The sequence below is a fragment of the Protopterus annectens genome, chromosome 5.part1 (assembly GCF_019279795.1).
Source record: "Protopterus annectens isolate FY-2018-M chromosome 5.part1, PAN1.0, whole genome shotgun sequence".
Classification (NCBI taxonomy): Eukaryota; Metazoa; Chordata; order Ceratodontiformes; family Protopteridae; genus Protopterus; species Protopterus annectens.
In genome coordinates, this window is record NC_056736.1 from 262,397,007 (window position 1) to 262,423,505 (window position 26,499).

The 26,499-nt window shown below is 44.9% G+C and overlaps 1 protein-coding gene across 1 annotated transcript in view; it reads left to right on the forward strand.

Moving 5' to 3' along the window:
• LOC122803142 (vang-like protein 1) overlaps positions 1 to 26,499 on the forward strand; it is a 644,451-nt gene that overhangs the window by 29,414 nt on the left and 588,538 nt on the right. Inside the window, exons 3-4 of the mRNA XM_044072763.1 lie at positions 2,410 to 2,521; positions 2,744 to 2,879. Of these exons, the coding sequence (XP_043928698.1) occupies positions 2,410 to 2,521; positions 2,744 to 2,879 (248 nt within the window). The remainder of the gene's footprint in view (positions 1 to 2,409; positions 2,522 to 2,743; positions 2,880 to 26,499) is intronic.

Below are 26,499 nucleotides of genomic sequence, written 5' to 3' on the forward strand. Positions count from 1 at the left end.
TGACCGAGGACCCGCCTGATGGCAGGAGAACCCATCTGTTATGACTGCAGCTGTATTAGCACTCGAACATCTACATTTATGGTAGGTACAAAACTGTACTTTCCAGGTTTTCCTTTTCTGCCCAACCTTCTCAACAACTCTTCACAGATGCTTCAGAAATGGGCTGGGGAGCGACATTTGCATCCAGGAAAATTCCGGGTCTGTTGTCTGAATTTCAGAGAAGAGAGCACATCAACATCAGGGAAATGAGGGCTGTGCTCATAGCTTTGCAAATTTTCCACCATCATACCACTCAACCTAGAAACATCAAAAATCTGTAACAAGGCTCAAGAAAAATAGCTACAAATCTGTACGCTGAGTATCTAATTTGCATACATAATTACGTAACCCCACCCACTCCAGTGGAATTGTGGGATACCAACTTTCAAACGCAAACTGAAGAACAGACAACCAAAATATGGCACCAGAGTCCCCCTGCAGCCATTCCAGTGTCCCATTACCTGGTGATTTCTCCTCATTTACCATAAACCCTAATGTGTGCATACTGCTTTAGTTCTACAATGATTATTTGAATTTTCTTTGTACATTTTGCAGCACAACAATGCACAAACACTAAAAGACATCCCCTAAACAAAGCAGTACTGTCTTGCAATGAAAATAGACTTGGCATTAAGCTTCTCTGTCTTTGAAACTCACATTCATTGAAATAGCATTGAAACCCACACACCACATCCAAAGAAAATGCATCTGGCCAGTGACTGATAAAGATTACCTTTGGGCTGTTTTCATATCACTGGCCCCTTGCACACAGAACAAGAAACATACATGTGTTCTTTTCTTTGATGCACCTTCCTGACTTTAAGTTATATTCCTTGTATAAATACAGCACACTTGTTAGACAGAGAGCATTTTAAGTTTGTTTGAACATTTTTCCAGTAGGCTGTACTGTAGGCAATGAAACAAAATGCATGAACCAATAATGACAAAACTGCCCAATTCAGAACATTTCCATCATAAAAGTCTACTTCCACACCCACACTATAAATAGAATGACAGTGGTGTTGAGCCATAGGCATCTTGCACAGCTTCTCACACTTATTTTCAACTTCAGTTTTTTTTTCTGGGAGGGACAAAAGGTCAAAAAACAGGGACACATTTTAAACATTGCTTGTAGAAGTTTGGAAAGTTGTTAGAATAAAATGTGTTACCACCATGCATGTCACTAGCAAGTCTTGAACCTAGGACCCTATGCACTACAGTCAGAGCAACTATGCCAAATCAGCAGTGGCCTAAAAAATAGAAAGACTGAAACTTAATGGCTATCGTGTAGTGAATTCAGTTCTCACTTCTCAACATAGCTCTCAACCTCCTGGCACAAAAAACCTGGACAAAGCCAATAATGGGAGAATACAAATTCAGTTCTCACTTCTCACTCACCATTCTGTTCACTTCTCGCCATAGGCTTAGCTCAGCCTCTCAACTCTTAGCACAAAAAAATCTAGACAAAGCTCAGAAATGGTGGTGGCTAGGGACTTTAGGCTCTTTTTACCCTGTACCAAAGGTACAGGGTCTGAGCCTGAATACCTCTAGCCACCAGGTGTATTACATTGGGGCATTTATACACACATATATATATATATATATATATATATATCACACAGACACACACACAGACACACACACACATGAGTCAAAACCTGCCCTTCCGATATGAAACGAACTAAATAAATCCAAACATGGAGTCCAAACCTGCCCTTCCAATACGAATTAAATCCAAAAACTCCATGAAACAAATTAAGTAAATCCAAACACGTCCTGCTCTTGTGAGTGCATTGCCTGGTAACCCTTCCGATGAACGAGTGCATTTTCAAGCCCGGCTGCTGCTGCTATAACATCCAAAATGGTAACTTTCCTGCTCACTCTTGACTGCTAATAAATCCAAAACGAGTGTTTCCCACTTGCATTTGCAGCCGGAAATGATGACGTGAGCTCAAGGAGCTCAATTCCGACTGCCTGATAGCCCTGACAGAGCTGACGTCATCACACACGTGATGACGTCTGCTCCGACAGCGCAATATTCGAAAGAAAAATAAAGAAAAAAATCGTAAATGAAGGGGTGCCACTTGGGAATCGTGGCACCCCTTCATTTGGACCCCAAAACTCAGTAAAAACAGAGTAATTTGGTATGGTTGAGCGGTCTGTCCACCATCTTTTTATTTTTTTTTTTCAGTCGGGTCCTCTGAAAATCCTTACAGACGACACCACTATCTTATGGTACATAAACGGGGGGGGGAGACGCATTAAGCAAGACTATGATACAGTCCCACGAATGGATGCTTCACAGGGATGTCTTATTGGATGGGGTAGCTGTACTTAAATTTGGGTAATATTTGTGTATTACGTTGATAGCTGCAGATATTGTGAAGATATTTTTGTTGCATCTGTTGAGTATTCCAGTCCATTCGGCACATAGTAAAAAATGCTGCAGTTATGCATGTGAAATGTATTATCATGGGAGAAGGTAAGTTGCACTTTTTTTTTTTAATGTTGTGCGATATAGAATAGACACTTCATGCCTCATGTCTGGCTCGAGATGGTCTGTGCTTTCCAGTAGCATAGCTAGGGTTTACGGTTCTCGCACTTTACACCTCCACAGTATTGTCAGTCATCATTTTTGTGCCTTTGGTATAGTCTGGAAATTTTTGTATTGCAGTAATGTATCGTTTTTTGTGTTGTTTTCTAGGGAGCGGAGTAGAGAACGACACAAACCCCGAAGTAAAGACACTGGTAGTAGTCGATCAGAGAAATCTGTCACTATTCAGACACCACCAGCAGAGCCATTACTTGGGAATGAAACTGGTCATACAGACGAAGTACAGGTATGTAACTGATGAAAAGTGGTCTTGGCATTTACTGTAAGCATCAACATAAGTTATTAGTGCTAAATAATTCCAAAGCATAAAAGTTGGCAGGAACACCACAGCTTCACAAAATAAAAGTATTTATTTCATAAAAAATGGACCAGGTAAGTGCTTTCACGTTGTAAAATCAATGCTTCTTCAGATCATAAAAACACAGAATCACACCCTGGTTTGACAACAGTCAATTAATTGTGTTAGTCACTTCATTAAACCAATTTCTTCCATTTCAGTACAGGTTTTAAAGAAACAAGCATGAATGCCAGGATGTTTATCAGCCTGTAACCTTAAAATCTATTTAAGTTCTGCTGTTTCAGTATAGTTGGTGAGACCCCCCCCCCCCCCCCCGGTGACCCACATGGACCATTTATAATACTCTAAAGACAAATTCTTGGCCAGCATTATCTTTAATATGTTTAGCTAACGCATTGTTCATATTGCAAGTTCTGATCTCATAAGAATGACTAAAAATTCTACCTTTTAATCTCTTATTGGTCTTGCTAATATAGAACCCTGTGCAGGACTTGCATGTAGCTCAATAAATCACATTTGCTGTACTACAGTCTGCATAAAATCTAGGGCTGAAAACATAATTCAGCTATGGTTGTTTAAACACTTGTTCCTGTGAAATAGATGTACATGCTCTGCAGTGTCTGCATCTGTATGTGCCAAGTATATTGGATATCTGGCCCCTTGCTTTAATATTACGATTCCCTGTGCACACTTGTCTCTTCATGGGCACCCCCTGTGCTAATTCATATGCTAATGCAGTAATGACTTCTTGGGAGGAACTATTTATGCTTAATATATTCAGACAACACATTCAATTCTATCGTCGGTTCGTGGACAATGTTTTTATTTTGTGGGGAGGGGGCCAGGAAGAATTGTATATTTTTCTTCACTGTATTAACCATACCACTGAAGTTTTGAGGTTTACTATGTCTATGCCACAAAAAAGAGATGGATTTCCTGGATGCAAGACTAATGGTAAATCAAGTGGGTCAGATAGACACTAATTTATTCTGACAGGGATGTTGGAAAAATATTTACTTGTCTTTTGATAGTATGCACCCCACATATATATATCCCAATGTAGTAAAAGGCCAGTATATGAGAGCCTCTAGGCTATGCACACGAGAGGATGCATTTTATGCAAATATTGATGCACTGAGTAACCATTTTTTGAAAAAGGGCTATAAGAAGGATGTTTTGATGCAACATAGAGAGGGTGATTAATGATAGAAAAACTATTGCTGCCCCATATTTCTCTAGATGTGCATCCAGTACCCATAAGAGCTCTGTTAAACTCAGATTTGTCCTGAAATAAACAAGTGATGCAGGCTCTGTTTGCAGCAGCATACGAAAAAATTGGGGAATACGTACAAGTGACAATAAGACAGCTGAAATAGTTAGGGTTAACACCTCCTTTATGTACAAGAACTGTTTACATTTGAAGAGACAATTGTACACACAGAATCGTAATATTAAAGCAAGGAGCCAGATATTTGATATACTTGGCACATGTAGATGCAGACACTATAGAGCATGCACATTTATTTCACAGGAACAAGTGTTTAAACATCCATAGTTGAAGTATGTTTTCAGCCCTAGATTTTATGCAGACTATAGTACAGCAAATGTGATTTATTTAGCTACATGCAAGTCCTGTACAGGGTTCTATATTGGCAAGACCATTAAGAGATTAAAAGGTAGAATTTTTAGTCATTCTTATAAGATTAGAATTTCCAATATGAACAGTGTGTTAGCTAAACATATTAAAGAAAATGCTGGCCATGAGTTTGTCTTTAGAGTATTACAAATAGTCCATGTGGGTCACCGTGGGGGGTGATCTCACCGACTATACTGAAACAGCAGAACTTAAATGGATTTTAAGGTTACAAGCCGATAAACATTCTGGCATTAATGCTTGTGTTTCTTTAAAACCTGTACTGAAAGGGAGGAAATTGGTTTAATGAAGTGACTGATTAACTTAATTAGTTATCTAACTGTTTTTAAACCAAAGTGTGGTTTTGCGTTTTTATGATCTGAAGAAGCGTTGGTTTTACAACATGAAAGCGCTCATCTGGGGGAAGATACTGTACCCAGATTTACAGACACTCAATCTTTCAGCATGGCTTATACCTTAAAAGCCAGCAAGGAGTCCCTGATGTCCTTCAAGGATGCATCTGCAGTCATCACATATGGGTTGTCCTGCCTCAGGCAGCCCTTCGGTCGGCCGGATTCCAAAGTCTGGGTCCGGCGTTGGCTTGTTGCCCTTTCCCTGACGTCAGAGCGCCTCGGGTATAAAAGCGTCAGCCGACGCCATCTTCACCAGTCTTTCTTGCCGCTTGGTGCCCGAAGCAGAAGCAGTTCACAAGTGCCGGTCGGCCAGCTCCTGTAATTCAGCTACCGAAGACTTCAAAAGCTAAGTACCCAATTGGGGACTCTTTCTTGCCTCAGCCGATGTCAGATAAAGTTAATAATTGCTTAACTTGTGGGAAACAAATACCTCATAAGGATTTCCACTCTTACTGCCTCCCCTGCCTAGGCCCAGACCACGACGTCTCGGCCTGTTCAGCCTGTGCTTCCTTCAACCGACACACTCTTAGACGTTGGGCGGAGTTTGCAGAGGAATTTTTTGGGGCTAGTTTTTCATACAATATGCCGTCTGAGACTCCGACTTCACATTTAACAAAGAAACGGAAGGACAAGGACCGACACACGCGGGCCGCGGTTTCGGCTGAAACCACGGCCAGGCCTACCGCGAGTGTCTCGGTCTCGGCTGAAACAGAGTCCTTGGTACTTCCGACCCCCGGAACCGCTCAACCGACAACCTCGGCCCCGGAGGCCCCTGCTGAGTCAGTTATTGAATTTCCTTCAGAAACTGGTGCTTGGAAACTTCCGACACCATTCTTCTAGACAAAACTACACCAGCATGTGGTGCAGCTAGGCCTCCTGCATCCATGTCCATAAAGGCATTCACCAGGGCTAAAGCTGCTAAACATGCAAAAGCTATGCCTCCCAGGGTTATTCCTCAGGGACCCTCTACAAGTTCACAGATTCTTATTTCCTTAATTAGGGGCTCTAAACCCCATCCGGACAGGGGCTCTCAACCTCCTCTAGACAAAAGGCCCAGGGTTGAGCCCTCTGATCCCCACTCCTCAGAGGAGGCCTCTGATGGCTCTGCTGTCTCGGACTACCAGGAGGAGGCTTTTTCGGCCTACGAGGATTCTGATGCAGAGGAATCAATCCCCTCGGCCTCCCCTCCTGAAGAACTATCCTTCGGGGAGACCCTTCACACTATGAGAGAGCATTTCAAATGGCAGGGCCAGGAATTCTCTGATTCCAGGAAAAGATTAAGAACTTTTCTGCATTTACCTCAGCGTAGACCTTTGGCTATTCCTCCTGTTTTGAATGTCATTGATGATGTGTACTCTGAGTCTAGCATAACCCCTGACACTCTTCCTCCGGCCCCTGTCAAACCCGATAGGTACTACAGGGTCCCGGACTCGCATCTTTTTCTTTACAAGGCCCACTCTGCTGATCCAGAAACTCTTTCCAAGGGCCCTAAAGGGGTTGCAGCTGCCACTACTAAAAATCCACTCCCCTCTGAAAGGGAGTCCAGGGCTTTAGAGAGATGGGGTAAAAAAGTGTATACTTCTGCTACTCTTTCTATGAGGGCATTAAATTGTCAATTTCATATGATACAGTACCAAGAGTATTTGTTAGATGAATTGCATAAGAAACTGTCTTCACCTGAACCCCTAGATCGCAAATCACTTCAGGATCTGGTACATAACTCCCAGCAGGTTAGCAACCATTTCTTACAGTGTGGTTATGATGCATTGGAAGCTTCATGTAGGTCAGCTATGACAGGTGCAGTCATATGTAGGCATGCTTGGCTGAAGGAACAATCTCTGACAGACCATGTTAAAGCTAAGCTTCTGGATGCTCCACTGGAAAAGCAAAAGTTATTTGGCTCCACTGCTCAGGAGGTCTTAAAGAAATTTGAGGAAAAGGCAAAATCTGTACAAACAGGCAAAGGTTTTCTACAAGTCCAACCACCAAGATTCAGCAGAAATTGGCCTACCAAGAATTGGTCCTTTCCTGACACAGAAAGATTTCAGAGAGGCAAGAACAGGCGTGCCAGAGGTAGAGGGCAAGCTAGAGGCTCCTAGAGAGGACGTCAATGGCAGCCTCCCAACCAGAGAGGTAGTGCAGGACCTACAAGTGCTGCACAAGGACAGACTCAATGACTTTACTTTGACTCCGCCAACCAGGGCTCAATTAGAAGCACCTTTGGGCGGAAAGCTTTCTTTATTCTCAGAAAATTGGCACAGTATTACAAGAGACAAATGGACACTGCAAATAATAGACAGAGGATACAGGTTCCAGTTCCACACATTGCCAAAAAGAAAAGGCATGCCAGACCTGCCACCAAATCAAAGGGCAGAGGCTTTGAAACAAATCTCCAACTTAATGCAAATGAAAGCTATGGGAAAGGTTCCTCTTTCAGAACAAGGCCAAGGATTTTATTCCAGACTATTCCTTGTTCCAAGAAAAGAAAATCAATGGAGGCCTATTCTCTACTTGTCCGCACTGAATACTTATCTCATTGTGTCAAAATTCAAAATGCTGACTCTACAGCAACTCCTTCCCATGCTGGGCAAGGGGTCTTGGCTGGTGACTCTAGACCTCAAGGAGGCATACCTGCATGTCCCTATCAGACAAAGTTGCAGAAGACACCTCAGATTTCTTGCAGGTTCAGAGCATTATCAATTCTCAGCATTGCCCTTTGGCTTATCTACTGCGCCCAGAGTATTCACGAAATGCCTGGCATCAGTAATTGCACACTGCAGACTTGAGGGGATTCAAATATACCCATATCTGGACGACTGCCTTATACAAGCGGACAGCCAACAAACTTTGGTAAAGGACTTGAATTATGCCATCCACCTACTGCAGGCCTTGGGATATACAGTCAACATTCACAAATCAAGACTTGTTCCATCCCAAAGAATAACTTTTCTGGGTGCGGATCTAGACACAACCACCCAAATGGCTTTTCTCACAGAAGAAAAACAAAGACAACTACCGGATTACTTCAAGAATCTGACAAGACAAACTCAGCTGACTGCAAGGAAAATCCTGCAGGCCCTGGGTTACATGGCATCTTGCATTCTTCTGATTCCACAAGCAAGGCTGCATATGAGGAAACTACAATGGTACCTAAGGAGTTTATGGACTCAGCACAGTCACAGCTTAGAAACTTTGATCCCACTCATTCCATGCCTCCAAAAGGAATTTCTGTGGTGGGCTCAAGCAAGCCAGTCAAACAGGGGTCTGCCCTTCAGCAAGCCAGTAGCCAGCCAAACCATTACAATGGACGCTTCAGACCACGGTTGGGGAGCACACATGGAGGGCAGATGTATTCAAGGACTATGGTCACAAAAGGAGCTACGCATGCACATAAACCAAAAGGAAATGCTGGCAGTGATACATGCAATCGAGGCCTTCAAACTCTTTCTGCATCAAGGCCACCTGCTAATAAGGACAGACAACACCACAGTTGTGGTACATAAACAAGCAAGGAGGCACCCATTCCTACCCTCTTTGCAGACTGGCAATAAATCTATGGGAACTTTCCTTGAAACTCAATATAGAGCTGCAATCCCAGTTTGTGCCAGGAAAAGACAATATACTGGCGGACAGTTTAAGCAGAAATATCATGGATGCACACGAATGGATGCTGCACCCAGACATCTTCCTACAGATAACACAATCATGGGGAAGGCCAGACATAGATCTTTTTGCCTCCCCCCACAATCATCAGCTGAAGAAATTCTGCTCAAGGACATACCACCCACAAGCATGGAAGGTGGACGCCCTATCTTTCAGCTGGAGAACTCTTAACAGTGTATGCATTTCCACCTCTTATATTAATGACCAAGTTCTTACTGAAGATCAGGACAGAGCAGCCAAAAGTGATTCTGATAGCTCCGGACTGGCCAAGACAGCACTGGTACCCACTGTTAAAGAGCATGTCACGCACGAAACCATGGCCTCTTCCTCAATGGCCACTTCTCCTGACACAGCACAATTACAAAACTCTGCATTCCAACCTGAAAACCTTGCAACTAACAGCCTGGAAAATACCTTGACTCCTCCTCAGGATAAGCTATCCAAGAGAGTGAAGGATATAATCATGGAAGCTCGCCGGCCTTCCACAAGAAAGGCATATTCAGCAAAATGGAAAAGATTTCACACTTGGAGCACCACAAAGGGCCTAGATGCGACAGTGATGAACATGGCACATATCCTGGAATACTTGGCAGAAATGCTCCACAATGGCCTGTCTTACTCTTCCATTAAAATTCATGCTTCAGCAATTTCAGCAGAGTACAATACTGATCCACCTGTCTTTTCTCATCCTCTCCTAAGACAGTTTCTAAGAGGAATTAAAAACATCAATCCTCCAAGGAAACCTCCAGTGCCTACTTGGGACCTTAACTTTGTGTTGGAAAAACTAACTCTGCCTCCTTTTGAACCAGCAGCATCTGCAGAACTACAGTTCCTGTCTTGGAAGACCGCCTTCCTTCTGGTCATAACCTCAGCAAGAAGAGTATCTGAGTTGCAGGCCCTCATGGCAGTACAGCCATTTCTTATTTTTCATCAGGACAGAGTCTCATTGAGAACCAATCCTTCATTTATGCCAAAGGTGGTATCCAGGGTCTCATTAAACCAAGCTATTCACCTGCCTACCTTCTTTCCAAATCCACAAAACAAAGGGGAAAAACTTCTGCACATCCTGGACATGCACAGACAGTTGCGCTACTACTTGGACAAAACTAAAAGCTACAGAAAAACTGACCCGCTGTTGGTAGCATTTGCTGCTGGTGCACAAGGAAAAGCAATTTCCAAACAAACAATTTCAAAATGGATAGGGAATTGCATTCGTTTTTGTTATTCCTTTCATGGAAAAACTGTGCCAGCTAACATTAGACCTCATTCCACCAGAGCCACAGCCACCTCCACAGCCTTCTTAAGAGGGGTGGCTACCAAGGACGTTTTAGAAGCTGCTACATGGAGCTCCGTGCATACATTTTCCAAGCATTACAATTTACCTTTATATTCCAGATCCAGAGCAGGCTTTGCTACGGCAGTCCTGCAGGGCATTTTAGCTACACCATCCTTTACATAGATCCTCCACCCCCAGATTGGCTATGGTATTCTACCCATATGTGATGACTGCAGATGCATCCTTGAAGGACATAGTACAGTTTTGTACCTACCATAAATGTAGATGTCCGATAGGTATGCATCTGCAGTCAGGTTTACCTCCCTCCTTCCCTCTTTGGTACTTATTGGGTACTTTTCCCTCTCATAGCTAGCTGGGGTTATCTATTATGGTGTATTTGTTTTATATATATATATATATATATATATATATATATATATATATATATATATATATATATATTTCTGTGCATGTTTGGAATTTATTGCATTTCTCCAAATTTAGCCTTCCTTTGAGGGCACCTGGCATCTGGGGCAAGAAACACTGAGGAAGATGGCGTCGGCTGACGCTTTTATACCCCAGGCGCTCTGACGTCGGGGAAAGGGTGACATCAGCTGACGCCGGACCCAGACTTTGGAATCCGGCCGACCAAAGGGGCTGCCTGAGGCAGGACAACCCATATGTGATGACTGCAGATGCATACCTATCGGATATCTACATTTATGGTAGGTACAAAACTGTACTTTATGCAGACCGATCCTAGACATCATCACAGAGGTCAGAAGGCCCAGCACCCAAAAGTCATACGCAGGGAAATGGAAAAGATTCTGCTCTTGGAACCAGTCCAAAGGAGACAGTACCTCCTATACTTCCACCCTTCTTATCTTGGATTACCTAGCCGAGTTGCTCCATAGTGGCCTCTCTTTCTCTTCTATTAAAATCCATGCCTCTCTTTCTTTTCTATTAAAGTCCATGCCTCAGCCATTTCTGCCCATTACAATTCAGACCCACCCCTCTTCTGTCATCCTTTGATTAAGCAATTCCTCAGAGGGGCTTCTAATATCAGACCTCCCAGAAGGCTTCCCATGCCACCCTGGGACCGGAATTATGTTCTAGAAAAACTAACCTTACCTCCTTTTGAACCTGCAGCTTCTGCAGAATTAAAATCTCTCTCCTTGGAAGACTGCCTTTCTACTAGCCATCACCTCAGCCAGAGGGGTATCAAAACTTCAGGCTCTCATAGCTGATGTCCTTCAAGGATCCATCTGCAGTCATAACATATGGGTTGTCCTGCCTCAGGCCGGATTCCAAAGTCTGGGTCTGGCCTCGGCTGATGTCGCACTTCACCCGACGTCATAGCTCCTGGGGTATAAAGGCATCAGCCGACGCCATTTTCCCCAGTCTTTCTTGCCGCGCGGTGCCCGAAGCAGAAGCTGTTCGCAAGTGCCGGTCGGTCAGATCCAGAGATTTCAGCTACCGAAGACTTCTAAAAAAGTTAAGTACCCCGTTTGGGACTCTTTCTTGCCTCAGCCGATGTCAGACAAAGTAAATAATTGTTTAACTTGTGGGAAACAAATACCTCATAAGGATTTCCACTCTTACTGCCTTCCTTGCTTAGGCCCAGACCATGACGTATCAGCTTGTTTAGCCTGTGCTTCCTTCAACCGATGGACACTTAGACGTCGGTCGGAGTTTGCTGAAGAGTTTTTTGGCTCCGCTTTTGCATATAAAATGCCGTCGGAGACTCTGACTACACATTTAGCTAAAAAACGCAAGGAAAAGGACCGACACTCGCTGCCCGCGGTTTCAGCTGAAACCACGGTTAGGCCTACCGCGAGTGTCTCTGTTTCGGCTGAAACAGAGGCCTCGGTTCTCCCTTCGGCCGAAAGCATGCCTCCGACAACCGAGTCGGCTACAGAAATTCCTACTGAAGAAACAGGCACACAAGATTTGTCCGACACCATTCCGTTGGACATCTCTACTCCTGCACGTGGGGCAGTTAGACCCCCTGCTTCTGTGTCTATCAAGGCCTTCTCCAGGGCTAAAGCAGCTAAACTTTCCAAGGTCTTACCTACAAAAGCTCCCTGTCACAGACCTACCTCAAGTTCTCAGATTCTCAGCCTTGCTTAGGACCTTATTTCTCTGATCAGGGGATCAACCTCACCCAGACAGGGCCTCACAACCCCCTCCTGAAAAGAGGCCTAGGACTGAACCCGCTGATCCTCTCTCCTCTGACTATTCCTCGGATGGTTCAGATTTATCTGACCATCAGGAAGGACCATACTCACCTTATGAGGATTCTGATGCAGAAGACTCAATTCCTTCTGCCTCCCCTCCAGAAGAATTTTCATTTGGGGAAGCATTACACTCAATGAGCGAACACTTCCAATGGCAGGGTCAGGATTTTTCTGATTCTAGGAAAAGGCTAAGGACTTTTTTACACTTACCACAGCATAGGCCTTTAGCCATACCACCTGTACTATCAGTTGTTTATGATGCATACAATGATGCCAGTACTGCCCCTGATTCTCTTCCCCCGGCCCCTGTCAAACCTGACAGATACTACAGGGTCCCGGATTCTCACTTCCACTTGTATAAGGCCCATGCTGCAGACCCAGAAACCATTTCTCAGGGCCCTAAAGGTGTTGCAGCTGCCTCTGCCAAAAACCCCCTACCCTCTGAAAGAGAATCAAGGGCATTAGAGAGATGGGGTAAAAAGGTTTATACATCTGCTACTCTTTCTGCCAGGGCTTTAAACTGTCAGTTTCACATGATACAGTACCAGGAATTTTTGTTAGATCAGCTGAATAAAAAGCTGTCCTCTCCTGAACCTTTAGACCGTAAGTCCCTTCAGGATTTGGTACACGACTCTCAGCAGGTCAGTAATCATTTCTTAAAATGTGGCTATGATGCACTGGAGGCTTCATTTAGATCAGCTATGACCGGAGCAGTGATTCGAAGGCATGCCTGGCTAAAAGAACAATCCTTGCCAGACCATGTTAAGTCTAAACTCCTAGATGCCCCAATGGAGAAACAAAATTTATTTGGCTCCCCTGCACAGGAGGTTCTAAAGAAAGTGGAAGAAAAAGCAAAATCTGTCCAAACAGTCAAGGATTTTCTGCAGGTCCAACCTCCGAGGTTCAGCAGAAATTGGCCTTCAAAGAATTGGTCCTTTCCAGACACCTCCAGAGCACAGAGAGGCAGAAATAGACGCCCAAGAGGCAGAGGTCAGTCAAGAGGTGCCTACAGGGGTCGTCAGTGGCAACCTGCCAACCAGAGAAGTGCCACCACAGCTGCGACTGCAACCACTTCCACAGGACAGACGCAATGACTTGGCTCTGATTCTGCCTACCAGGGAACAACTGGAAGCACCCTTGGGCGGAAAGCTAGCTTTATTTTCAAAAAACTGGCATTGCATTACAGGAGACAAATGGACTTTGCAAACAATAGACAAAGGCTACAGGTTTCACTTCCACACTCTACCAAAAAAGAGAGGAATGCCAAACCTTCCACCAAGCCAGAAATCAGAGGCTCTAAAACAAATCATCAGCTTACTAAGGATGAGAGCAATAGAAAAGGTACCATCTATGGAACAAGGCCAAGGGTTTTACTCCAGACTATTCCTTGTACCAAGAAAAGAAAATCAATGGAGGCCTATTCTCGACTTGTCCGCACTGAACACAAATCTCATTGTTCCAAAATTCAAGATTCTGACCCTACAGCAACTTCTTCCCATGTTGGGCAAGGAGTCTTGGCTGGTGACTCTAGATCTCAAGGAGGCATACCTGCACGTCCCTATACGACCAGATTGCAGAAGACACCTCAGATTTCTTGCAGGATCAGAGCATTATCAATTCTCAGCATTGCCCTTTGGTTATCTACTGCGCCCAGAGTATTCACAAAATGCCTGGCATCAGTAATTGCACATTGCAGGCTTCAGGGAATTCAAATCTACCCATACCTGGATGACTGCCTAATACAAGCGGACAACAAGACAAAAATAATAAAGGATTTGGCCTATGTCATACAACTGCTGCAAGCCTTGGGATACACAGTCAACATACAAAAGTCAGGACTAGTGCCATCCCAAAGGATCACATTTTTGGGTGCAGAACTGGACACAATAACTCAGATGGCTTTTCTCACAGAAGAAAAACAAAAGCAACTACCAGTCTACTTCATGGCATTAACAAGACAAACTCAGCTTACTGCAAGGAAAGTCCTGCAGGCCCTGGGTTACATGGCATCCTGCATAATCTTGATCCCACATGCCAGGCTGCATATGAGAAAATTACAATGGTACCTAAGGAATGTATGGTCTCAACACAGACACAGTCTAGAAGCCCTGATGCCAATCATTCCATGCCTGAAAAAAGAATTCCTGTGGTGGGCTCAGGCCTGCCAGATCAACAGAGGATTGCCTTTCCACAAACCACATCCAAGGCAGACCATCACCACGGACGCCTCAGACCTAGGCTGGGGGGCACACATGGAAGACAAGTGTATCCAAGGCCTATGGTCCCAAGACCAGCTGAATCTACACATAAATCTAAAGGAGATGCTGGTAGTGAAGCATGCAATCGAGGCATTCAAATCATTCCTCCAGCAAGGACACCTGCTGATAAGGACGGACAATACCACAGTCATGTGGTACATCAACAAACAGGGAGGCACACATTCATACCCTCTATGCCGGATGGCAATGGACCTGTGGAACTTAGGCCTGAATCTCAACATCCAACTGCAGGCCAGGTTCGTACTAGGAAAAGAGAATTCACTAGCAGACAGCTTAAGCAGAACTACCACGGATGCTGCATCCAGACATCTTCAAAACCATAACAAAGAAATGGGGAATGCCAGAGATAGACCTGTTCACCTCCCCACTCAACCACCAACTGAAGAAATTCTGCTCAAGAGTATACCACCCACAAGCCTGGAGGGTGGACTCCCTTTCTTTCAGCTGGAAGGCCCTGACAGTATATGCCTTTCCACCTCTCCCATTGATGTACAAAGTTCTACTGAAGATCAGAGAGGAACAGCCAAAGGTAATTCTGATAGCTCCAGACTGGCCAAGGCAGCATTGGTACCCGCTATTGAGAAGCATGTCTCGGATGAACTCATGGCCTCTACCTCTATGTCCTTTACTTCTAACGCAGAACAACTACAAGACCCTGCATCCAAACTTAAAAACGCTGCAGCTAACTGCTTGGAAAATTGCATAAAACAAAACCAACCTGATGTCCTTCAAGGATGCATCTGCAGTCCTAACATATGGGTTGTCCTGCCTCAGGCAGCCCTTCGGTCGGCCGGATTCCAAAGTCTGGGTCTGGCCTCGGCTGATGTTGCACTTCACCTGACGTCATAGCTGCTGTTTATCGGGTATAAAGGCATCAGCCGACACCATTTTCCTCAGTCTTTCTTGCCGCGCGGTGCCCGAAGCAGAAGCTGTTCGCAAGTGCCGGTCGGTCAAATCCAGAGATTTCTACTACCGAAGACTTCTAAAAAGCTAAGTACCCCGTTGGGGACTCTTTCTTGCCTCAGCCGATGTCAGACAAAGTAAATAATTGTTTAACTTGTGGGAAACAAATACCTCATAAGGATTTCCACTCTTACTGCCTTCCTTGCTTAGGCCCAGACCACGACGTATCAGCTTGTCTAGCCTGTGCTTCCTTCAACCGACGGACACTTAGACGTCGGTCGGAGTTTGCAGAGGAGTTTTTTGGTCCCGCTTTTGCATACAAAATGCCATCAGAGACTCCGACTACGCAATTAGCTAAAAAACGCAAGGAAAAGAACCGACACTCGTGGTCCGCGATTTCGGCTGAAACTACGGTTAGGCCAACCGCGAGTGTCTCGGTTTTGGCTGAAACCGAGTCCCCGGTTCTTCCTTCGGCCGAAAGCATGCCTCCGATAGTCGAGGCCTCACAGAGCATGGCTGAATCTGCTACTGAATTTACTGCTACAGAAGCAGGCGCCCAGGATTTGTCAGACACTCTTCCTTTAGACATATCTACACCTGCACGTGGGGCTGCTAGACCCCCTGCTTCTATGTCTATCAAGGCTTTTGCCAGGGCTAAAGCAGCTAAATCTTCTAAGGCCTTACTTGCAAAAATTAAGCAGCTAAATCTTCTAAGGCCTTACCTGCAAAAACTCCTTCACATAGGCCTACCTCTAGTTCCCAAATGCTCAGCCTGGCTGAGGATCTCATTTCTTTGATCAGGGGATCCCAACCTCACCCAGACAGGGCCTCTCAGCCCCCTCCAGACAAGAGGCCTAGGACTGAACCCCCGGAACCTGTCAATACAGATTATTCCTCGGATGACTCAGACAATTCAGACCCTCACGAAGGCCCATATTCTCCTTATGAGGATTCTGATGCAGAATACTCCATTCCTTCTGCTTCTCCTCCTGAAGAATTTTCCTTTGGGGAAACCTTGCATGCTATGAGGGAACACTTCCAATGGCAGGGCCAGGATTTTTCAGATTCAAGGAAAAGGCTAAGGACCTTTTTACACTTACCACAGCATAGGCCTTTAGCCATTCCGCCAGTACTAACAGTTGTTGATGATGCATATAATGTCTGTACTGCTCCTGATTCTCTTCCTCCGGCCCTTGCCAAGCCAGACAGATATTACAGGGTCCCGGACACACATTACCATTTGTATAAGGCTCCTGTTGCAGACCCTGAAACCATTTCACAGGGCCCTAAAGGTGTGGCAGCTGCTTCTGCCAAAAACCCTTTTCCCTCTGAAAGGGAATCTAGAGCATTAGAGAGATGGGGTAAAAAGGTTGATACTTCTGCTACTCTTTCGGCCAGGGCCTTGAACTGTCAATTTCACATGATTCAGTACCAGGAATTTTTGTTAGAACAGATAAACAAAAAACTGTCTTCTCCTGAACCTTTAGACCGCAAGTCCCTTCAGGATTTGTTACATAACTCTCAGCAGGTCAGTAACCATTTCTTAAAATGTGGCTATGATGCACTGGAGGCTTCCTTTAGAGCAGCTATGACTGGAACAGTGATTCGAAGGCATGCCTGGTTAAAAGAACAATCCTTACCAGACCATGTTAAGTCAAAACTCCTAGATGCTCCCATGGAGAAACAAAGTTTGTTTGGCTCCCCTGCACAGGAGGTTCTAAAGAAGGTGGAAGAAAAAGCAAAATCTGTCTAAACAGTCAAAGATTTCTTACAGGTCCAACCTCCGAGGTTTAGCAGAAATTGGCCTTCGAAGTATTGGTCCTTTCCAGACAACTCCAGAGCGCAGAGAGGCAGAAATAGACGCCCCAGAGGCAGAGGTCAATCTAGGGGTGCCTACAGGGGACGTCAGTGGCAACCTACTAACCAGAGAAGTACTGCCACAGATTCAACTACAACCACTTCCACAGGGCAGACACAATGACTTGGCTCTAGTTCCGCCTACCAGGGAACAACTGGAAGCACCCTTGGGCGGAAAGCTAGCCTTATTCTCCGACAACTGGCATTACATTACAGGAGACAAATGGACTTTACAAACAATAGACAAGGGCTACAGGTTTCATTTCCACACTCTACCAAAAAAAGAGAGGAATGCCAAACCTACCACCAAGCCAAATAACAGACGCTCTAAGACAAGTCAACAACTTACTAAGGATGAGAGCTATAGAAGAGGTACCACCTATGGAACAAGGCCAAGGATTTTACTCGAGGCTTTTCCTTGTACCAAGAAAAGAAAAACAATGGAGACCTATTCTAGACTTGTCCGCACTGAACACATACCTCATTGTTCCAAAATTCAAAATGCTGACCCTCCAGCAGCTTCTTCCCATGCTGGGCAAGGAGTCTTGGCTGGTGGCTCTAGATCTCAAGGAGGCATACCTGCACATCCCTATACGACCAGATTGCAGAAGACACCTCAGATTTCTTGCAGGATCAGAGCATTATCAATTCTCAGCATTGCCTTTTGGCTTATCTACTGCGCCCAGAGTATTCACGAAATGCCTGGCATCAGTAATTGCTCATTGCAGGCTACAGGGAATTCAAATTTACCCATACCTGGACGACTGCCTGATACAAGCGGACAACAAGGCAAAATTGACAAAAGATTTGGAAAATGTCATACAACTGTTGCAAGCCTTGGGATACACAGTCAACATACAAAAGTCAGGACTAGTACCATCCCAAAGGATAACATTCTTGGGTGCAGAACTGGATACATGAACTCAGATGGCTTTTCTCACAGAAGAAAAACAAAAACAACTACCAGCCTACTTCATGACATTAACCACACAAACTCTGCTTACTGCAAGGAAAGTCCTGCAAGCCCTGGGCTACATGGCATCATGCATAATATTGGTTCCACATGCCAGGCTGCATATGAGAAAGTTACAATGGTACCTAAGGAATGTATGGTCTCAACACAAGCACAATCTAGAAGCCCAGATTCCAATAATCCCATGCCTGAAGCAAGAATTCTTGTGGTGGGCTCAGGCCTGTCAGATGAACAGAGGCTTGCCTTTCCACAAACCTCATCCAAGCCAGACCATCACCACGGATGCCTCAGACCTAGGATGGGGGGCACACATGGTGGACAAGTGTATTCAAGGCCTATGGACCCAAGACCAGCTGAATCTACACATAAATCTAAAGGAGATGCTGGCAGTGAAACATGCGATCCAGGCATTCAGACCACTCCTTCAACAGGGTCATCTGCTGATAAGGACCGACAATACCACAGTCATGTGGTACATCAACAAACAGGGAGGTACACATTCATATCCTCTATGCCGGATGGCAATGGACCTGTGGAATGTGGCCCTGAATCTCAACATTCAACTTCAGGCCAGATTTGTACCAGGAAAAGAAAATTCTCTAGCAGACACCTTAAGCAGAACTACCACGGATGCTCACAAATGGATGCTGCATCCAGATATCTTTAAAACCATAACAAAGAAATGGGGACTACCAGAGATAGACCTGTTCGCCTCCCCACACAACCACCAATTGAAGAAATTCTGCACAAGAGCATGCCACCCACTTGCTTGGAGGGGGGACTCCCTTTCTTTCAGCTGGAAAAACCTGACAGCATATGCTTTTCCACCTCTTCCCTTGATGTACAAAGTTCTACTGAAGATCAGAGAGGATCAGCCAGGGGTAATCCTGATAGCTCCAGACTGGCCGAGGCAGCATTGGTACCCGCTACTGAGAAGCATGTCTCGGACACACGCATGGCCTCTACCTCTATGCCCCTTACTTCTAACACAGGACAACTACAAGATCCTACATCCAAACTTGAAAACACTGCAGCTAGCTGCTTGGAATATTGCATAAAACAAAATAACCCAGGTATATCCCAGAGGGTTAAGGACATTATCCTGGAGGCACGCAGACCTTCCACAAGGAAGACTTATTCAGCCAAGTGGAAAAGATACCTCATTTGGAGTGCAGCAAAGGGAGAAAATGTCTCATTGGCAAACATAGCGCACATCCTGGAATATTTAGCAGAACTGTTCCACAATGGCCTGTCTTACTCCTCCATTAAGATTCATGCATCAGCAATTTCAGCATAATACAACATGGATCCTCCTGTCTTCTCTCATCCTCTACTCAGACAGTTCTTGAGAGGAATCAAAAATGTAAAACCTCCAAGGAAACCACCTTTTACCTACATGGGATCTCAACTTTGTGCTGGAAAAGTTAACACTTCCCCCTTTTGAACCAGCAGCAACAGCAGAATTACAGTTCTTGTCTTGGAAAACTGCTTTCCTGCTAGCAATCACTTCAGCAAGAAGGGTATCTGAGTTACAGGCATTAATGGCAGTACAGCCCTTCCTTATCTTCCATCAGGGCAGAGTCTCTCTGAGAACTAACCCTACCTTTATGCCAAAAGTGGTCTCCAGAGTATCATTGAACCAAGCGATTCATTTACCTACATTCTTCCCCAACCCACAGAACAGGGGGGAAAGAATGCTACATACCTTGGATGTGCACAGACAATTATGCTACTATCTGGACAGAACTAAGACCAGAAGAAAACTGACCAGCTTCTGGTAGCATATGCAACAGGAATGCAAGGAAAAGCAATTTCAAAACAATCTCAAAATGGATAGGAAATTGCATTCGTTTTTGCTACTCTTTTCATGGAAAGACAACTCCTGAAAATATCAGACCTCATTCCACAAGAGCTACAGCCACCACTACAGCTTTCCTACGAGGAGTGGCTACCAAAGACATTTTAGAAGCTGCTACTTGGAGCTCCGTGCATACATTTGCCAAGCATTATAATCTACCCTTATATTCTAGATCCAGAGCAGGTTTTGCAACTGCTGTTTTGCAAGGGATCTTAACTACACCATCTTTATCTTAGTGCCTCCTCCCCCAGTTTGTCTATGGTATTCTACCCATATGTTAGGACTGCAGATGCATCCTTGAAGGACATAGTACAGTTTTGTACCTACCATAAATGTAGTTGTCCGATAGGTATGCATCTGCAGTCAGGATTACCCACCCTCCTTCCCCTCTGTGGTATTCCTAGGGTATTTACCCCTTCTTTTAGCTAGCTGGGGGAATCTATTATGGTGTATTTGTTTGTATATATATGTATATACTTCTATATCTTTATATTGTTTGCTCTCTGCTGTTTGGAATTATTTGCATTTATCCAAATTGAGCCTTCCTAGAGGGCACCTGGCATCTGGGGCAAGAAACACTGAGGAAAATGGCGTCGGCTGATGCCTTTATACCCGATAAACAGCAGCTATGACGTCAGGTGAAGTGCGAAATCAGCCGAGGCCAGACCCAGACTTTGGAATCCGGCCGACCGAAGGGCTGCCTGAGGCAGGACAACCCATATGTTAGGAATGCAGATGCATACCTATCGGACATCTACATTTATGGTAGGTACAAAACTGTACTTTTATCTCAGAGGGTTAAGGACATTATCCTGGAGGCTCGCAGACCCTCCACAAGGAAAACATGTTCAGCCAAATGGAAGAGATTCCTCATTTGGAGTGCAGCAAAGGGAACAAATGTCACCCTGGCAAACCTAGCACACATCCTAGAATACTTAGCAGAACTGTTCCACAATGGCCTGTCCTATTCTTCCATTAAGATTCATGCATCAGCAATTTCAGCAGAGTACAACATGGATCCTCCTATCTTCTCTCATCCTCTCCTCAGACCATTTTTGAGAGGGATCAAAAATGTAAAACCTCCAAGGAAACCACCTCTGCCTGCATGGGATCTCAATTTTGTGCTAGAAAAATTAACACTTCCCCCTTTTGAACCAGCAGCAACAGCAGACTTACAGTTCTTATCTTGGAAAACTGCCTTCCTGCTAGCAATCACTTCAGCAAGAAGGGTATCCGAGTTACAGGCATTAATGGCAGTGCAGCCTTTCCTTATCTTTCACCAGGATAGAGTGTCTCTGAGAACCAATCCTACTTTTATGCCAAAGGTGGTATCCAGGGTATCCTTGAACCAAGCTATTAATTTACCTACATTCTTCCCTAACCCACAGAACAGGGGGGAAAAACTACTACACACATTGGATGTACACAGACAACTGCGCTACTATCTGGACAGAACTAAGGGCAGCAGAAAAACTGACCAGCTTCTGGTAGCATATGCAACATGAGTGCAAGGAAAAGCAATTTCAAAACAGACAATCTCAAAATGGATAGGAAATTGCATTCGATTCTGCTACTTATTTCATGGAAAGACGACTCCTGAAAATATCAGGCCTCACTCCACAAGAGCTACAGCCACCACTACAGCTTTCCTACGAGGAGTGGCTACCAAGGACATTTTAGAAGCTCCTACTTGGAGCTCCGTGCATACATTTGCCAAGCATTACAATCTTCCTTTATACTCCAGATCCCGAGCAGGTTTTGCAATTGCAGTTTTACAAGGGATCTTAACTACACCATCATTATCTTAGTGCCTCCTCCCCCAGTTTGGCTATGGTATTCTACCCATATGTTATGACTGCAGATGCATCCTTGAAGGACATAGTACAGTTTTGTACCTACCATAAATGTAGATGTCCGATAGGTATGCATCTGCAGTCAGGATTACCCACCCTCCTTCCCCTCTGTGGTATTCCTAGGGTACTTACCCCTCTCTTAGCTAGCTGGGGGAATCTATTATGGTGTATTTGTTTGTATGTATATTATGTATATATACTTTTTGATTTCTACTGTTTGGAATTTTCTACTTTTATACAAATTTAGCCTTCCTAGAGGGCACCTGGCATCTGGGGCAAGAAACACTGAGGAAAATGGCGTCGGCTGATGCCTTTATACCCCAGGAGCTATGACGTCGGGTGAAGTGCGACATCAGCCGAGGCCTGACCCAGACTTTGGAATCCGGCCGACCGAAGGGCTGCCTGAGGCAGGACAACCCATATGTTATGACTGCAGATGCATACCTATCGGACATCTACATTTATGGTAGGTACAAAACTTTACTTTGAGCCCTTCATCATTTTCCATGCAGACAGGGTCTCCCTGAGGACTAACCCCCACCTTTATGCCCAAGGTGGTATCTGATGTGACCCTCAACCAGGCCATACACTTACCCACCTTTTTTCCCCAAAACAAGGGGGAAAGAATTCTACACTCACTAGACTTGCACAGACAGCTCAAATACTATCTAGACCGTACTAAACCATTCAGAAAAACAGACAAACTACTTTTCTTTGCCTCGGGGCAGAGGGGAAGCCCATTTCCAATCAAACCACTTCCAAATGCATATCACACTGTATCCATTTCAGATACAGACTACATAGGAACCCCCACCCTTAACTCTATCCATACCCATTCCACTAGGGCAGCCTTCACTTCCACAGCCTTCCTCAGAGGAGTCCACACCAGAGACATTTTGGAAGCTGCCACTTGGACCTCTGTCCATACCTTTACAAAGCATTACAACCTACCTCTTTTTTCTACGTCTAGGGCAGGGTTTGCCTCTGCAGTTCTGCAGGGCCTGCTGACCATGCCTAGGACTTTAACTTATCCTCCACCCCTTTCCTTAGCTTTGGGAATCCTCCCACAGGTGATGACTGCAACAGTGAAACATGAAGAACATAGTGCACTTACCATAAATGTAGACGTTTTGAGTGTATTCACTATTGCAATCCTGGTTTCCCACCTCCATCCCTTATATAGTGTCTTCCACTAGGGGGGCATAAGCTTCCTATGGTGGCTTTTTGCCTCCAGGAACACTTTTCCTGATCTCCTTGTGCTTCTGACTGGTTGACACAAGACAAATTGGTGTAATGACATCAGCTGCCTTGCTTTATAGCACTGACGACCTGAAGTCAGACTACAAGCGACTGCAGCCGACGCAACAAAACATTGACTTTGGTATTCGGGCCAACCGAGGGATGTTCATCGTGTTACCCTGCTGCAGTCATCACACTTGGGTTAACCTGCCGTCAGACGGTCCCACAGTCGGCCTGAGTTCCAAAGTATTGGTCCGGCATCGGTTGCTGTTGCTTCTTCCCTGATGTCAGTGCGCCAGGGGTATATAAGAGGCATCCAACGCCATTTTCTTCAGTCGTTCTTGCCGCGCGGTGCCCGAAGCAAAAGCAGTTCGCAAGTGCCGGTCGGCCGACACCTGAGATTTTCAGATCGAATTTCAGTCCGAAGTCTTGAATAAAGCTAAGTACCCCATTGGGGAACTTTTTCTTGCCTCAGTCCGATGTCAGAAAAAGTTAACCATTGCATTTCTTGTGGGAAGCAAATACCTCATAAGGAGTTCCATTCTTACTGTATTCCTTGCCTAGGCCCAGACCACGACGTCACAGGTTGTCGGTTTTGTGTCGGGTTTAGTAAACGAACTATCAAACGCCGTTTTGACTTCGCACGACATTACTTTGGTAGAAAATTTAATTATATCATGCCATCGGAGCAGCCGACGACCGACGTGCATAAAAAACGCAAGGATAAGGACAGGCAGCCTAGGAACAAGCCAGATTCCGAGGCCTCCGCTGGGCCTGTCGCCAGTTGTCTGGTTTTCAGTGAGGTGCCTACGCAGCCCCTGACTACCACAGAATTGGAACCCCAGACAGCTGCGGATTCCCAAGCGGAGTGTACTAGGCCGTCGCAGCCATCTTCTTTAGGCACTTCCGACACCGGAGCAGAAAGAGATCCCGGTGCAGTTGAAACACCTTCGGTTGCAGAAGGTGTCTTTAGACCGACTACACTCACCATTAAATCTTATGCTAAACTTAAAACTCCATTAAAGCCAAAAAAGACTGTACATCACTCTACAGTTCAAGGCCCCATGCCTAAGAAACAAATGCTTAAGATGGCTGATGGCTGAAGATTTGATTATCCTAATCAGGGGTTCCCATCCCCCTCCAGATAAAAGACCAAGACAAGAGGAAGATTATGCTTCCTCTGACCAGGTTTCAATTTCTTCGGATTCTTCTGAGGAACAGGATTACACTTTTCCCCCTTATGTAGACTTTGATGCTGAAGACTCTATTCCCTCAGCATCTCCCCCTGAAGACTAGTCCTTTGGGGAAACTTTACATACCATGAGGGAACATTTCCACTGGGAAGGCCAGGGCTATGATTCTAAGAAAAGGCACCGAGAGTTCATTTTACTACCCCAGCATAGACCACTTGCTATCCCTCCAGTTTTAGACATTGTGGATGATATTTACTGGTGTCTAGTCTAAATCCAGACTCTCTACCTCCTGCTCCAGCCAAACCAGACAGGTACTACAGAGTACCTGACTCTCACAAATTCCTTTATAAAGGCCCTGTGGCTGACCCAGAAACAATTTCCCAGGGGTCCCAAAGGGGCTAAAGGTTCTATGGCTAAAAATCCTGTACCCTCTGAAAGGGATTCCAGAGCCCTAGATAGATGGGGTAAGAAGATATAAACCTCAGCTACTCTGGCTATGAGAGCATTAAATTGTCAGTTTCACACGCTGAAATATCAGCAATTCCTAATGTCTCAATTAAAACAAAAAAATGAGCACACATTCTGAACAGTCTGAATTCAAGGAAATGCAGGATCTGTTGCATGCAGCTGTACAGGTGGGCAAACACTGTACAATGTGGATTTGATTCATTGGAAGCTTCCTGTAGAGCAACTGTTACTGGCTTTGTTATATGCAGACATGCTTGGTTAAAAGAACAAACCCTGCCTGATCATGTTAAAGCAAAATTATTGGATGCACCTTTACAGCAGGATGTATTACTTGATGTCAAAGCAGAACAGGTTTTAAAGAAAATGGAGGATAAGGCAAAGTCTATGCAGATGGTCAAGGATTTTTTTACAGGTACAACCCCCTCGTTTCAGCAGAAATTGGCACACAAAAAACTGGTCCTTTTCAGCTTTGGACAGATCACAGAGGGGCAAATGCAGACACCCAAGGGGTAGAGGTCAGTCACAAGGCCCTTACAAACCTCGCCAATGGGGTACTGCTACCCAGAAAGGAGGAGAGGACAGGCCCCAAGCTAGCAGAAGACCAACACAATGACTCAATCCTCAAACTACCAAGCAAATCTCTCTTGCAGCTCCCTTGGGAGGAAAATTAGCTCTTTTTGCAGGCAACTGGCATATCATCGCAAAAGACAAATGGGTCCTAAACATTGTCTCAAGGATACAGATTCCACTTTCATACCTTGCCAAGGATAAAAGGAATGCCAAACCTGCCAACAAATCAATCGGCAGAGGCACAAAAACAAATTACAGCTCTCATCGTCATGAGAGCCATTCAACTGGTACCTACACAGGAGCAAAGAGAAGGATTTTACTCAAGACTCTTTCTATTCCCAAGAAAAGACATAGCATGGAGACCCATTCTGGATCTTTCAATTCTGAACACCTATCTACAAGTACCAAAATTCAAGATGCTAACACTACAGCAGCTTCTTCCCATGCTGGGCAAGAATGCTTGGCTAGTAACGTTGGACCTCAAGGAGGCATACCTGCATGTCCCTATCAGACAAAATTGAAGAAGATACCTCTGCTTCATTGCAGGTTCAACCCATTATCAATTCTCTGCACTGCCCTTTGTCTTAACTACTGCGCCCAGGGCCTTCACAAAATGCCTGGCACCAGTAATTGCATACTGCAGACAAAGAGGAATTCAAATATACCCATACCTGGACGACTGCCTTATTCAAGCAGAAAGCAAGGACATTCTTTTAAAGCATCTGGCATTTGTCAATCACCTTCTACGTTGCCTAGGGTACACAGTAAACGAAAAGAAATCAAAACTAGTCCCCTCACAAAACATAATATTCCTGGGTGCCAGCTTGAATACAACGGCCCAGATGGCTTAACTCATGCCAGACAAGCAGCAACAGCTGACTCAATACTTCAAAACAATGGCAACAAAGACCCAACTCCCTGCAAGAACAATTCTGCAGGCCTTGGGTTTCATGGCATCTTGCATACTACTAATACCATTTGCAAAACTGCATATGAGCAAATTACAATGGTACCTGAAAAGCGTATGGAATCAGCACAGCCACAGCTTGGAAACAATGATACCACTCATTCCCTTCCTTCAACAGGAGTTTCTGTGGTGGGCACAGGCATGTCACCACAACAAGGGTCAGCCT